This window comes from Halichoerus grypus, chromosome 2, assembly GCF_964656455.1.
Source record: "Halichoerus grypus chromosome 2, mHalGry1.hap1.1, whole genome shotgun sequence".
NCBI lineage: Eukaryota > Metazoa > Chordata > Mammalia > Carnivora > Phocidae > Halichoerus > Halichoerus grypus.
Window position 1 is genome coordinate 28,434,585 of NC_135713.1, and position 14,078 is coordinate 28,448,662.

The following is a 14,078-nucleotide window of genomic DNA, read 5'->3' on the forward strand; positions in this document are numbered from 1 at the left end:
AAAGAGATGACATGATTTGAAGACTAAACTGTGGAAATGGGCAGACCTCAGTTTGCAACCCCATTCTCCCAACATCAGTCACTGGCCCTGTCTCCTAGAACAAGAGGCTTCTTCTTTCAAGGGTTCAGTCTCCTCCTCTGTAAGAGGGCGATATTAAATCCTGCACGTTTGATATGAAGATTCAATCTTTTAAGTCAAGTACCCACCAGCATCATTTGCTGGCAACATGAGACCCAGAACCTCATCTCTGAAATCTCAGTCCATGATCTTTCTAGAGCCTCACACCTGCTCTCCTTCATATTCAAAAAAATCAAGCCTTGTGGAAGAACCAGGAATCAGGAGCTATCACGCCTGGTTTGTGAATCTAAAAACCTAAGCCGTATGAGAAATCGAGGTTCAGTTGAGACCCAGTTTCACAGATCACGAGAGAGAAATCACGGTTTGGAAGAAGGGGTGTTCCTGAGGGTTAGTCACTGAGCTCACAGAACACAGTGGGAAACGGGATTTACTGTGAAGCACAGAGCAAAGCGATTCCTCCAAATTCCTCCATTTGGTAAATGTGTGCAGCACGGCGGAGAGGGGGTTGGCCAGGACATGCTGGGTGTGGATCATCTGAAAGAGAACTAAGCCATGCTGCTTGTTCATTCATTCAGCAATATACTGAGCCCCTACTATGTGTCAGGCACTGTTTCAGGGGCTTAATATTTATCAGTGAACAAAAACAAATGCCTCAGGAAAGAAAAATCTGGATCTCTTGGAGCTTATACTTGAGGAGGCAGAGACAACAATAAACAGCAAGCACACGAAATTAGAAAATTATATCGCATTTTGGAAGGTGATAAGAACTCCTGAAACAAAGGCAGCCGAGGGAGAAGAAAGTTCAGGGTAGGCTGCAATAAGAAGGTGACATTGGAACGACGTCTGGAAGTAAACATGGGAACTCCTGCGAAGAGTGTCCCAGGCAGGAAGCAGGGCCAGCACCAGGCCCATAAAGTGGGATCCTGTCTGATGGTGGATCAGGCGAGGAGGCAAATGGTGAAACAGGGCGGGTGGTGGGGTGGGGGGTGAGTTCTGAATATGGTGAAGCTGGGGAAGCAGGCCAGGTGCAGCCATCACAAGGCTTTGGGCTTTTACCCCACATGACGTGGGGAGCCATGAGGGGACAGAGAGGAACAACGCTCTGGCTTGGGTTTTGAAACACCTCTGGGTAGTATGTCAGGGGGAGGCTGTAGGACGGCAAAGCAGAAGCAGGGAGACCAGTTGGAAGCTATGCCATAGGCCCAGGCAAGAAGGAGGGTGATGTGTGAATCTTGGAGCATTCTTCCTTTATAAATTAGGAAAAAAAAAAAAAATGAGGCCTAAGAAAGATCACATTAAGAGTTAAAGGCAGGGCTAGGACTACAATCGCAACATCATTCATTCACCAAACATCTATAGAGCATCTTCTCTATGCATGTCTACACCACACGAGAAGCACTTGATAAAGAGGCCGAAAGACCTTTGCACATTGGACAGCCCCTAACCGCCCAGGGCAGCTCACTTGTTGTGTGTGGGTGGGTGGGACCGGTGACTTGCTTCCAACCAATAGAACGTGGCGAAAGTGGTGGACTCATTCCTGTGCTTTTGTTGCCGCATACATTGATCATTGTAGCCTTGAGACAAAGTAGTGCTGGTCTTTTGTTGTTGTTATTGTTGCTACATAAATGAAAAGATCCTACCTGGGAAATAGTAGTGTTTTGTCACATAAAACCAGTGTGTGCTATCAACAGAAATTTTGAAATCATTATTTTCCTCGTGCCATCTTGCATATGAGCGGACAGCATGGTACTCTTTCTGGCTAAAGATCTGCAGGCCAAGCTTATTCTGGGTAGGAGTTTGAATGTCCGCTGACTGGTTTGCAGGGTCAATGTTAGAAGAGCTCATTGGCTCATCCTGGGTGGACATTTTGGTAGTTTTCATAGGGTGGCCTCAAAATGGAAAATCTTCCTCTCAAGGTCAGTGCCACTATTACTTTTAGATTCCCTTTTGGCATTTGAGCTCTTTGGGAGCAACCTGTCTTTTTCCTGGAGAATTTTGTATGGTGAGCAGTAAATCTAGAAAGCTTTGGTCTGCCAATCTGTTCGTGACAGTTTGGAGATAGGGTGGGGGAACTTGAGTAAAATTTTACTATTTCAAACTCCAATGTTTATCAAAAGTTAAAAGTTGAATCGGTCCAAATTTTACTTCAAATTGTGCCTCATTTTTCTACTCTTACATATTTTCTGGCTTCTTAATATTTTTATTAATTTTATCAGATTAAATATGGGCCAAATTCTTAAAAGATGTCTTTAGCTTTTAACTTGCTGTGCGTGTCTGGCTTTCAAAAGGAAGCCTGTGGTGGTGTGTTCTTTCTGAGGCTCTAGTGTGCACATTGCAGCTTAGTTTAGAAAAGCGAAGTGATATTTAATCTTCCAAAGAAGTGTTTGTGGTATAGACTCTCTAGGGGAAACAGCGAACCCCTGAAGGACTCACTTCTTGAGCTCTTTGTATTAGGAGAACATCTTTAAACAAAAATGCATCTTTGTTTATCGAATTCAGCCAGCACAGTTCATTTTGATCACCTCCAACGTTCCAGTTAAGATATTTCCTAGATTCCAAAAATCCGGTAAAATACCAAAACAGGAATGATAGAAGACTGTTGACTGAGAATGAGCAATCCGAATTGAACTGTGACATCCGTGTATTATATAATGTCGCCAAGATGCAAACTACAAAGTGTACTTCAGCTGTAACAAATCCCGCGGGGAGGTTATTCTGATTTTTATCGTTGTTTTTGCAGAGTAATCAATAATAAAGGATCTGTTCTTTTGCATTAAAGATCTGGTGGCCATCAAGGTTTTTATTAGCTCTGGGAACCTCAGTCAATGCACTTCAAGGACGTGCAGAGGCCATGAGTGAGCAGCTTTAGCACAGTGAAGAAGGCCACCCCCGCCCTGCTGCCTCTAACTGGTCGGAAGGGCAGAGAGTAGAGGGCTCTGAGAAATCTGTGCATCAGGATATGAGGATGTTTCAGGGAAGACTCGTTTCATCGCTGGGCTGCATAATCAGAAACCTGAACTGCTTACCCCAAAAAAGCAGTCTTTGCATTCAGAGCACTTGCTCCTCTTGATTGGTCGCTGACAGCTGTCTGACCTTACCACCCTGGCCTCACCTCTAATGCTGCCTGGCAGAGCAAAAGCCGAAAAAAAAAATGTCTTTTGTTTATTCATTCAACAAATGAAGTGAAAAAAGCTGGATGTTGACTTCATTAAGTAACGCCAACAAAACCTTTGCCCACCTCAGGCTCTGTATTAGTTAAACTAATTTGAAATGGAACGAAAAGGTAGGCGAAATAAACTTGCGTCCTAAACTTAGGCTCTTTAAATTAGTACCGTGACTGTTGAGAGGCCAGGAGTACAGCAGAGTAGGTGAGAGTCCAGGCTCTGGAGCTGGGGAGCCTGGGTGTGAAGCCCACCTCAGCCATTCACCTGGCATTGGGGAAGCAGCTTGACCCCTCTCTGCATTGACAGTGGCCCCAACCTGCACTGGCTGTGAGGTTTTGGCAATTTACCTACCCTCTCAATGACTCCAGTTCTTCATCTGTGAGGTGTAGGTAATACTGGTCCTGGCCTCTGTGGTTCTCCAATGTGCTCGTGAGGGCTCAGCATCTTGCATGTACTCGATGCCTGCAAGCTATTGTCATTAAACATGGGAGCCTGAAGCATGTTTTCACTTCATGTCCTTTCCAGCTTTGTTACTGATGGTTTCCAAGGATTACGATGCGTGAAGTGGGGTGAAGAGGCAAGCTATTTTAATTAATAAGTTTTTTGTAAGTTGAGTTAAATCATTCCATCAAAAGGGATTTGGTGGAATCATTTTAAACAGTGATCTAGTACTGTGATAACCATATCGGGACCTACGATGGGTTTCAGCATGGACTGGGTGCCTCTGGGACATTGCTAGCAGGTCCAAGATTATTACTCAAGTGCTTCTAGAGTTCAGGAGTTAGAAATGCTAAAGACCCAGGAGCCAGGTTGATTTGAGACCTATCCTCAGGCCCTGGCTACAAGGATAGGTCTGTGTTTGAGAGGCATTACAGTGTAGTAGAAAGAGCTCTGGGTTTTCTTTAAAATTCCCGAGTCAAGCCCTTAATAATTCTGTAGCAAGTTAACTAGCTTCTGAACATCAATCAGTGTATTCATTTTTTAAAATAAACGTGATAATATCTACCTCATAAAGTTGTGATGAGGATCAGGCCACCATTGAGCCTATTAAGGGCTCAATAAATATTCCCCTTCCCAAGATAATCCCCTCTTTCCTAGGAGTAGAAATGGCTCACTTGGTAAACCCAGAGAGAATAAACAGATCAAAGCTTAGTCAGGGGCAAAATTGATTCAAAGAGTATTTGCCATGTGCTATCCCTCTAAACAACTCTTCTCTTCAAAGCTTTCGACCTGAAACTATCCCTTATGAAGAAATAGATGGTGACTCCTATCTGCTGTCCCACCTATAAAGAAGAGCTTTAAGAAAACGGGGGTTCCACATTGGAGAATGTAAAGAAACTGAGACATTCTAGAGTAGCTGATGCCAGGACTACGCTTCCAAGCAAGAGGCTTGTTGACTGGAAAAACAGAAGAAAAGTATCATCACCTCTTGAGACTCTGCCCCCTGGCTGTTTTTCTGCTGCTCTGGTAGACATCTACCTGGTGGACTGGAGTTAAGAGACATCATTCACCACTGCCCAGGACTCACTCACTGAGCTGGCCTACTTCCCCTCCTAGCACCTAGATGAAAATTGGTGGCACTGGATAAATGTGGGATTTGATGGGGGGAGAAGAGAGAAAGTGCATAGAGCTCCCAGAGAGAGAGAGTCTGGCTACGGCTGCTATGGCTGTAGAGAGAAGAATACAATCAGTGTTGGCGAAGGTTAGACTTTGGGAAACGGGATCTAATGCACCTAGTATTTAGAAAGATTAATCCCCTTCCTTCATCGATATTGGCTTGTCTCTTCCTCCTAGGACCTGTACCATTCTAAATGATAACTTAAATAATTTAAATTTCTTAAACAACTTAAATAACTTAACTAATAAATACCTTCTGGACTAGCCAGGATCCTACCCCTCCTCGGAAACAGTGTTATATTTGAGTAAATACATTTCTAATGAAACGGCCAAGTTAGAAATGAACTTGTAAAACCAAGCCTGGTCTTAAATTCTTATTTGGCAGATATCTAAAATTCCTAATATCTTGATATGGTCAAATCCCAGGTGACCAAGATGAGTTTCTTGTGTTTATTGTGCACATTTTATGTTATAATTGAATGACAAATGTTTAAATGCATTTAAATAAAGATCAGAAAACAATCAAATCCAGTAAAATTATATTTAATTGGAAGTAAAGTAAGGTTTATGAATACTTATTTATTTACTTACTTATAAGATGAAGCAGTTATTTCGGTGTGACTTGGTCTTTATTTAAACAGACAGGAAAAAACTAGATATTACCAGCGCCTTTTAGAATTCCTATGTGCTGTTGATGATGCGGTGTGGAATAATGCACACTGAAAATTAGAATTAAATGCCTTACCCCAAACCAAGTTCCAGGAAGATTAAAGCTTCAATATTTTAAAACAAAGCAAGCAATCAAAGAAGGAAAAATGAATTAAAGATTTATCTAACTTGGGAGGAAGGAAGGAAATTAAAGTGTATAACTCTTGAAGAAATCACCTAATAAAAAAAGATGTGCAGACTTTATTTTATAAAAATGCAAAATACCTGTGTATTTTAGAGTAATAATATATGGCCAGCAATTAGAAAAATAGAGCAAATATTTTACACATAGGCAAAGGGTAGTTATCTTTATTATGCAAAGAATTTATAAACAAATACACACATATACACATATAAACTCTTCAACTATTAGGATTTAGTAAATGCTTGGAGAGTATACAATTAGGAGAAATGGTTGACCTCGTTAGATGTTAAGTAAATTGAAAGGAAATAAGACACATGTACTATTTACTCATCACATTCACAAATTTTGTTTAACAGTTTTTTATGATAATTCTCCCAGCTCCTAGCAATAGGAAGCATTGTTCAGTTCAATGCTTCACTAACGAAGCATTGAACTGAGCGGCCACCCCACTGGGAAAGCAATTTGATAACATCAATCAAGGTCATCATAGTCTTCAATACACAGGTTTCCTTTCTCTAAACTGCACTAAAAAAATATTTCTAGTTCTAAAACAGCCTTCATACATTCATCATGGTGTTCTTCATAAAAGTGGAAAAAATGCTAACCAACCTAACTGCTCAACAACAAAGGAAGTATTAAGTAAATTTGGTACAGTCATTGGATCTGATATCATGAGGCTAAAAGCGATGCTTAATGGTGACTGTATATGGAAAAGTATATTCTGTGTGATTTCCATATATTTAGCTCTGTATGAGAACATTCTGAAAAGAAACTCACAGAAGCCCTAACAGTGGTTGTTTAGCTCTACTGGAGAGGTAGGTAGTCTGGGAGGTGGTCAAGAATGTGAGCTCCGAGTCCAAATGCCTGGGTTTAAATCCCAGCTCTGTCACTTGAGTGCCTTTTTGACTTTGGTATTGAATAGCTATTGGAATCTGGCAAGTTCGAAGTTCACTGTGATTAGATTTCTCCATCAGTGCTTTGGTGATAAAATAGTACCTACCTCCGGAGGGTTTTTGTGAGGATTAAGTATCCAGACCAACACAAGTAAAACACTGACAATGCTTGGCGTATGGCAGGAGCTCAGTGAGCATTAGCTATTTGCTGTTTAAGTGGTCGAACCAAGAGAGGCAGGCTTTTGCCTCTCTTTTCTGTGTTTTCCAAATCCCCTTTTCTCTCTTGAACGTATTATTGTTGCATTGGGAAAACGCGATAAATATTTTCCCAAAGGCCCTGAAAACTGGATCAGCCAGATTTTCTAGCCACATAGACTCAGACTCTTACTTGGAATATCACATTATATAATCAAAGAATGGATACTTCATGGTTGCTGAGACCCAAGAAATGAAATTGGAGTTGCTGTGACAGCTGAAATGAACTTTGTGCCTCATTTCCTAAGAGAAGAAGCCCATTTATTTATTTTTTTTTTTTTTAAGATTTTTTATTTATTTATCTGAGAGAGAGAATGGGAGACAGAGAGCATGAGAGGGGGAGGATCAGAGGGAGAAGCAGACTCCCCGCTGAGCAGGGAGTCCGATGCGGGACTCGATCCCGGGACTCCAGGATCATGACCTGAGCCGAAGGCAGTTGCTTAACCAACTGAGCCACCCAGGCGCCCCCGAGAAGAAGCCCATTTAATAAGAAGTTAGGATGATTCAGTTTCCTTAAAGAACTGCTTGCTTAAAAAAAAAAAAAAAAAGAACTGCTTGCTTCCCTTGGAAAAACTTATGTCTACCCAGTATTCTCTCCCCCTTCCCCAACCTCTAGCTTCTAGATAACTCAATATTTCTCTATAGCTCACATGTTTTAGTCATAGCTGGACAGAAATTTTGAAAATATTTACAATACTGGAATAAATACATTTTCTTGGGCGATGAAAGTAAATTAGGGAAGGGGGGAGGGAGTAAATTTATTCAATGTGTTTGTTGATTTCTGAACACTTCAAAAGCTATCGTGCATAATTTAATTTACAGATAAAGTTATTTTTTTTAATATATTTTAAAGTTCCAGGAGCAGAAGGAAAATTAAGGGGAAAATTGCCTTCTCTTTCTCTTACTCCCCCCTAAGTTTTCAGGGAAAATTTTTGGAAAAAAGTCTCTGCTCATTTTGGAGTCTTCTTTTGCCAGCAACTAACAAGTCTGTACAATACAGTTGCCAAGGTAATATCAAGACCACGTAGACAGAAAGCATGGTGTGCAGACAGGGAGATGATGAAAATGGATTAACAATGTGAACAAGAGGAATTTTTTTAATTGGAAAAAAAATAAAATTACACTACCCTTTATAAGTGGTTATGTTGGCAGTCCTAACATCTGTTGTTACAAAGGAAATTCATTATGGTTTTTTTTTTTCCTATATTGCCTTGTTCACGGATACATGATTTGTCTCCTAGTTATGCCCTATCTTTGTAACTCTGTACTGAGCCATGTCAAAATGGGTTCTACTGCATTCAAGTTAGACGAAGAAATTTTTCATTTGCTGAAGCCAGTAACATTTTTTCTCTAAGTTCTGCTGAAAGCCCTGGATTCAGCCAGATCCTTCCAGACTACAACCGAAGAGACGGGAATACCCCTTGCTCCTAAAGCAGCACAAATATTTGCTGCTTAAATAAATGTACTCTTGTCTGACAGCAGTGACCACCAGCCAAATAGTTCCTCATTTCCCTAGGACTATGACTTCGGTTTTAAAAAAGACTCAATTTTTCTCCGGTTTTCCCCCCTTCAGGTACGATCCTTGGATTTACCCTCCGACCCTACAAAATGAGCTACCGGGAAGTCAAGTACTTCTCCTTTCCTGGAGAACTTCTGATGAGGATGTTACAAATGCTGGTGTTACCGCTTATCATCTCCAGTCTTGTCACAGGTACCATATGCAGTTTGGTTTTTTTTCCTTTTTTTTTTTTAAGTGTGCTTATTGCAAAAGATCACTTAGAAAAGCAAATGCTTTAGGTTTCTGCTGGATGCATGCTCTGTTCTAGAAAAAAAAAAAGTGCCTTCAAAATGATGGAGAAGAGGCTTTAGTAATGCATGAATGATTGTAACTCTCGTATTTTACCAATCACAAGAGGAAACGGATTTGAACAACCACGTAATCTGGTCTGCCTCACTACGAGAGAGGCATCTTGCTAAACACTACACACCAGCCTTCTCTGACCGCAGCGATATAGTTGACAAGAGCGTACAACAGGTCTGTTTTCTCACCCTCTTATCCCACCCAGATAACATCTGGTTGGACAGCCTATTAGCTATTGATGCAAGAATGCTTGTTCTCAGAGCCACCAGGACTTGAGCGGGAGCCTTCTTGGAAGCCTCATCAAGAGGTAATACCCACAACACACTCACCAACTCTGCTGCCACCAACACTTTATCTTTTCCTGGTGAACCCGCATGATTTCATTTCCTTCTCCGGTTGTCCCCCACCCCCATTACCTTTTACGCTGCTGGGAGAATGGGGAGGGGGCGGGAGATTTCCCCATCTGGATATTTTGTCCGTTGACACTTGGATTTTCAATGAGTGGACGCTCTGCAGGGTAGGAGCTATTTTCTGTGACAGTAAGCTAGCAGTTGACTCCTGCGTGGGAAATGCTTCAGGAGTCATTTGTACATGTGACTGGTGAATACCAACGGAGCCAAGAAGTTGCAAAAAAAAGTTACTATACATTCCTTCCTGCCCACTCTTCTCTTTCCCCACAGCACATCTCTGACATGAAGAAAGAATGTCCATAGACACTGTCCCAGCAGGATGGTTTCTGGGTTTGTAGCTAAAGCCCAGAACTCAGGTACTACTGACCCTGTTCTCTTTTCCACCCTTGGCTCACTGTCCCTCCTTGGGCACATCACTCCCCCTCTATGTGAGCTGGCTCTGAGCATCTTTTCCCCTCCCAGGGAGTTCTCAAGGATATTTATAATCTCTTTTCAAGATCTCTGTGTAGTAAGAACTTCATAGCACAACTTAAAAGTCATGGGGCAAGATTCTGACTACTACATGCCTGGGAGGGCTAGCCTTCCTTGGACAGGAACTATGTCAGCTTTTCCCCAATGCCTCGCGGATCTCTACTGGCTTCCACTTGTTCAGATCTTTAAACAAGTGATTGCCTGTACGCAAGTCTCCCATTGGAGGAGAAAGTGCCCATAAAATAATCATGTAGGCAGAATGATGGGGGTGCTTGTTACCGAAGTGACCTGGCCCATTGCTGACCATGGGTAACCGTAGCAGCCCCAGCTCTTATCACAGAAGCTAGATTAAATGCTGACGTGAGCTTACATTCTCATTTTCTTATCCACGTATTGACATTTTTCTGGGAAGCAAGTTCTTGCAGTAGCACCAAGAGGACAGAACACACTCACATGTGCCATTTTATTTAGTGGAGCAGGGCATCCCTCTTGCTCAGTCCTACTGGCTGGCGTCTGACTTGAGTCACTGCGGTCTTCCTAGACACAAACTTGAGGGGTTCTGGATTCCTTTATACTGTCTCTTCGAGGGTGGGACCAGGGTTTAGAAGCTTCTGCTTTCTGGTAATTGTGCTAAAAACCCCCTGTGTCACTCATTCTAAGAGGAAGCCCTCATTTGGTATAATTAGAGAAAATATTACTTCCCCTTAGTAGCAATCTTACTTGACAGTTACCTCAAAGTGGATTTTCCTGATGTTTTCTAATACTTAGTACACCAACTTTATTGAAGGAATGCAAATTTTCATTGAATGATTTTGCAGGAAAAAAACACTATGATGCAGTCAGTCCCTTTGCATGGTTGAAAAGAAATTTGTGGGTAAGCCATGGAAAAACTAGCAACATTTATAATATTGAAAGGAATTATAAGCTGCAAGCAACCAATACTAAATGCTCTTTTAAAATGTAACCTAATTGCAAGTTGGGGACGCTGCCACTTGGGACCATGAAAAGAGTCTCAGCCCTTTTCCGGGACTGTGTTAAGACAAGGGACATAATTTAGTTTGCCAAAGATCTTTTTAAAGTGTTAACCTCAAAGCAGTAATTTCCAAGCTACATGGTATTTTGGATACTTATGCTCAATTACGATGAATGATTGATTCAATAAGACTTTCCTTCAGGGTTTTAAATACAGTGATTCCAAACCAAAAGGGGGGCAAGAGGGTATGACCCAATGGGAATGAGGAACAGAATGGGGGGACTTCTGCAGATTGCGTGCATCCCTGGAGGACCCCTGTGTGTGTTGGGAGATGCTAGAGAATGTGGAGAAAGTGTCAGACAATGTGTTGCCTAGGAAGGGAACAAAGTCAGGGCCGTTATTTTAGAATGGAAAAGCAAACTCAAATGCCTCCCACGGCCAAGCAGGTGATGATTATATATGAAGCTGCCCTTTCAGGCTACTTTTTGTTTTCTTACTTTGGTAGAGGCATGGATACAGAAAAACAGTTTTCTTTGACAGGAGAAGTAACAGGGACAAGCGTGATGATAAGCGGAAAGTGATCCAGCTACAGAATAGTGTAGACAAGGGACAAAATTTTTGCCATCTGTCAAATCTGCTGATTTTTCAAGAGAGCCCCGAAATTAAAAAATTTTTAAGAACCTCCAGATTTTTCAGTGTTGTTACAATTAACAGAACAAAACACTGCAAGCCAAACAAAGCTCATTTGCAGACCCAAACCAACTCTTGGGCTACCAATATAGGAACTCAGGTTTGAATGTCGGTGCTACTCATTGTAAGAGATGCACTGCTACCCGGGTGCACCCATAGATCACTGGGTTTCCCTTATGGCCTTCTTCAACTATTCACACTTCCTTGCCAAAGCTCCACTCGACATGATATTCCTAAACACCACATTTATTCCCACCTAAACAAATAGCGATTAGAAAACTTCTCTCCATCTTCTGGGCATAACCTCATTGTGTCAGAGCTGTGCTGATCTTTCCTGCACCTGACGGGAACACCAGAATCAGAACTCAGGGCTCTTGCTCCCCTAGAAATAGTTCCCAGTGGGAAAGTATTTGACAGATCACTGCCTTTAAGTCGAAACTTGCAGAGTTTCTACAGACAGAAATTGAAATGCACGAAGCCCTTATTGCATTTGTTGGATTAGGTATTTTGTTTTAAAAGATTCTGTACATTTAATTATATTGAAGTCCTATTTAAACTCAGAAATCTAAGTTAGGTTTTTGTATTTGAAACATCCACATTTGTGAATTGGGGCTCTAAAGTTCCAATAAGCCATGTCCTCCTCTTCCCAAATTCGAAATTCCAATCTTTCCAAATACCCTTGGTGTGTGTTAGCATTCCGGAGCTGCCAGAGAGAAGCTGGGAGCAAGCCTAATGGCTGGATTTGTACTCAAGTACCTGTGTTTTTGAACAAGAAGAGTAAGTCTGTGCCAACAAACCACACAATAAAATAGAGGTTTGGCGCCAGTTTCTATTGATTTGGTCAGCATAGGCAGCCAAACTAGATATTTCATGCCAGAAATATGAGTTGGTTTGGCTGGTTTAGCCTGATTAAATTTACTGGATAATAATTAAACTCCATTTCGGGTTGTGCTTTGTAGACACAACTATCACCTCCTCCTTCATCTTTTCAGAAAACTAGTACTTTCTTCTTTTCTCATCTAAATGTGTATTCCTCCTCAATTACTTAACTCACACTGTGTCTCCAGCTTTCTGGAAGCGGGGAGCATCACTTGACCAATGATCTCTGTGGCGTTGGGTATAGTGTAAGTAAAAAGGGAGTAGTAGGGGAAGGCCAACAGCAATAGAGTGGGGGCAGTGTCTGGGGCCCATGTAGGGCACTCTGGAGTTGAGGCTATGAGATGGATGAAGTGTATCTTTTAACATTCATTCATTCATTAACAGCTATCTCTTGAGCTCTTACTATGTCAGACACTGAGCTAGGCACAAGAGAGACATGAACACGAAGATACGATCCCCAAGAGGATGTATGTTGGGTGAAGAGGGAGAGCTTCCCTGCATCTCTGAAATCACACAATATTTTAAGCAAATCCTAATTCCAACTATGAGGGAGTAAGGCTCGCTCTCTATTAGGTGACCTCTTGTTAGGTGACCACAGGCTGAACTCCTCTGAGCTCCTGGTTTGTTGTAGCTGATACAACAGCTGGCCCAAACCCAGCCAGTGTGAGCAGAGGGTTGGGTCCAGGTCGGTGTCCCTACCCTGTCATGTGACATCTGGAGCACTGGGTTAAATTCTGGGAGTGGGGTACAAGGGAGGGCAACCAGGGCAACAAGAAAGACATTGGATTGATTTTAGGAACATGATCCCAAATCTGACTTTCTGAGTCATGGCATCTCCATCCCAAAGGTATATGCCTACCACCCCTATTCTCATTTCCTTAAAATGTTCTTGAAATCAACATACTTTTCTTCCAATGCTTTAAATCATTACAGAAAGTTCCTGTTACTTGTCTTGTGGAGATAATAAATTACAATCTAATAAAATTCTGGATTGCTACTATTGCCTGCCAAAGGTTTTGAGAGCCTGAGACCTGGGCTCTCATTGTTTAAAAAGGTGCCTGGTGGGGGCGGTGGGGGGAGGGCCGGGGTGGTGTTAATGAGGTGTTAAATGCATTTGAGTACCACAATAAGACTTACCTTTCCTGTAATACAAGGACTGAAAGAGAATTGAAAAGAATGACTTTCTCACTATGTGATTTAATGTTAATTACGGAGGGGTTTCTGTCCCACCAGAATAAATAAATACCACTGTATTTACTCTACTTTGGAAACACTACTCTGGTCCAACCAGCCTTGGAGTATCTCCTCCAAGTCATTGTCCAGCTTCTGCCTAAACATTCCCAAGGACAAAAGATCTTTGGAACCCATTTGTCCTTGGAAAACTAACAATTCTGTTTATATCCCAAATCAAACAAACAAGTATTTTTAAATCCAGAAAAACAGAACATTACCTGCCTGCCTGTACTTCCTCCCCCATGTGACAAGCTCTGAGACATGTCACGTATTCCGTAGGCAGCTTCCTCCCCAATCTATTGACCAGTGTAGTTGGTGGAACATAGCACTTAACCATCGTTAAGGCCAACAAGCTGCCATCACCAACAAGGGCTCTTTTGCCTGAGAAAATAAAAGAACAATAAGTGTTGTACCTCCAAGTATATCTCTCTGGCTTCAGAAAAAATGGCAGTTACAATAAGAATAATCTAAAGGTTTGTCATTTCTTTTAACATGAGAAGGCAAAAAAAAAAAAAAAAAAAAGAACTAGGCAATTCCTAATCGATTACCTGGACATGTGAAGGGCTTATTAAGGGCTTGCAAAAATGAAAGCTAAAATCACGTAAGCAAAATTTAATATTTTAAACTATTGATTGTCACAGGCCTGGGCTATAGCTAAGGCCTATTTGAAATACTCTAGGCATTTATGTATGAGAAAAGGG

The 14,078-nt window shown here is 41.6% G+C and overlaps 1 protein-coding gene across 1 annotated transcript in view; it reads left to right on the forward strand.

The window, feature by feature from the left end:
* SLC1A3 (solute carrier family 1 member 3) overlaps positions 1-14,078 on the forward strand; it is a 76,998-nt gene that overhangs the window by 13,297 nt on the left and 49,623 nt on the right. Inside the window, exon 3 of the mRNA XM_036074666.2 lies at positions 8,434-8,571. Coding sequence (XP_035930559.1) covers positions 8,434-8,571 — 138 coding nt within the window. The remainder of the gene's footprint in view (positions 1-8,433; positions 8,572-14,078) is intronic.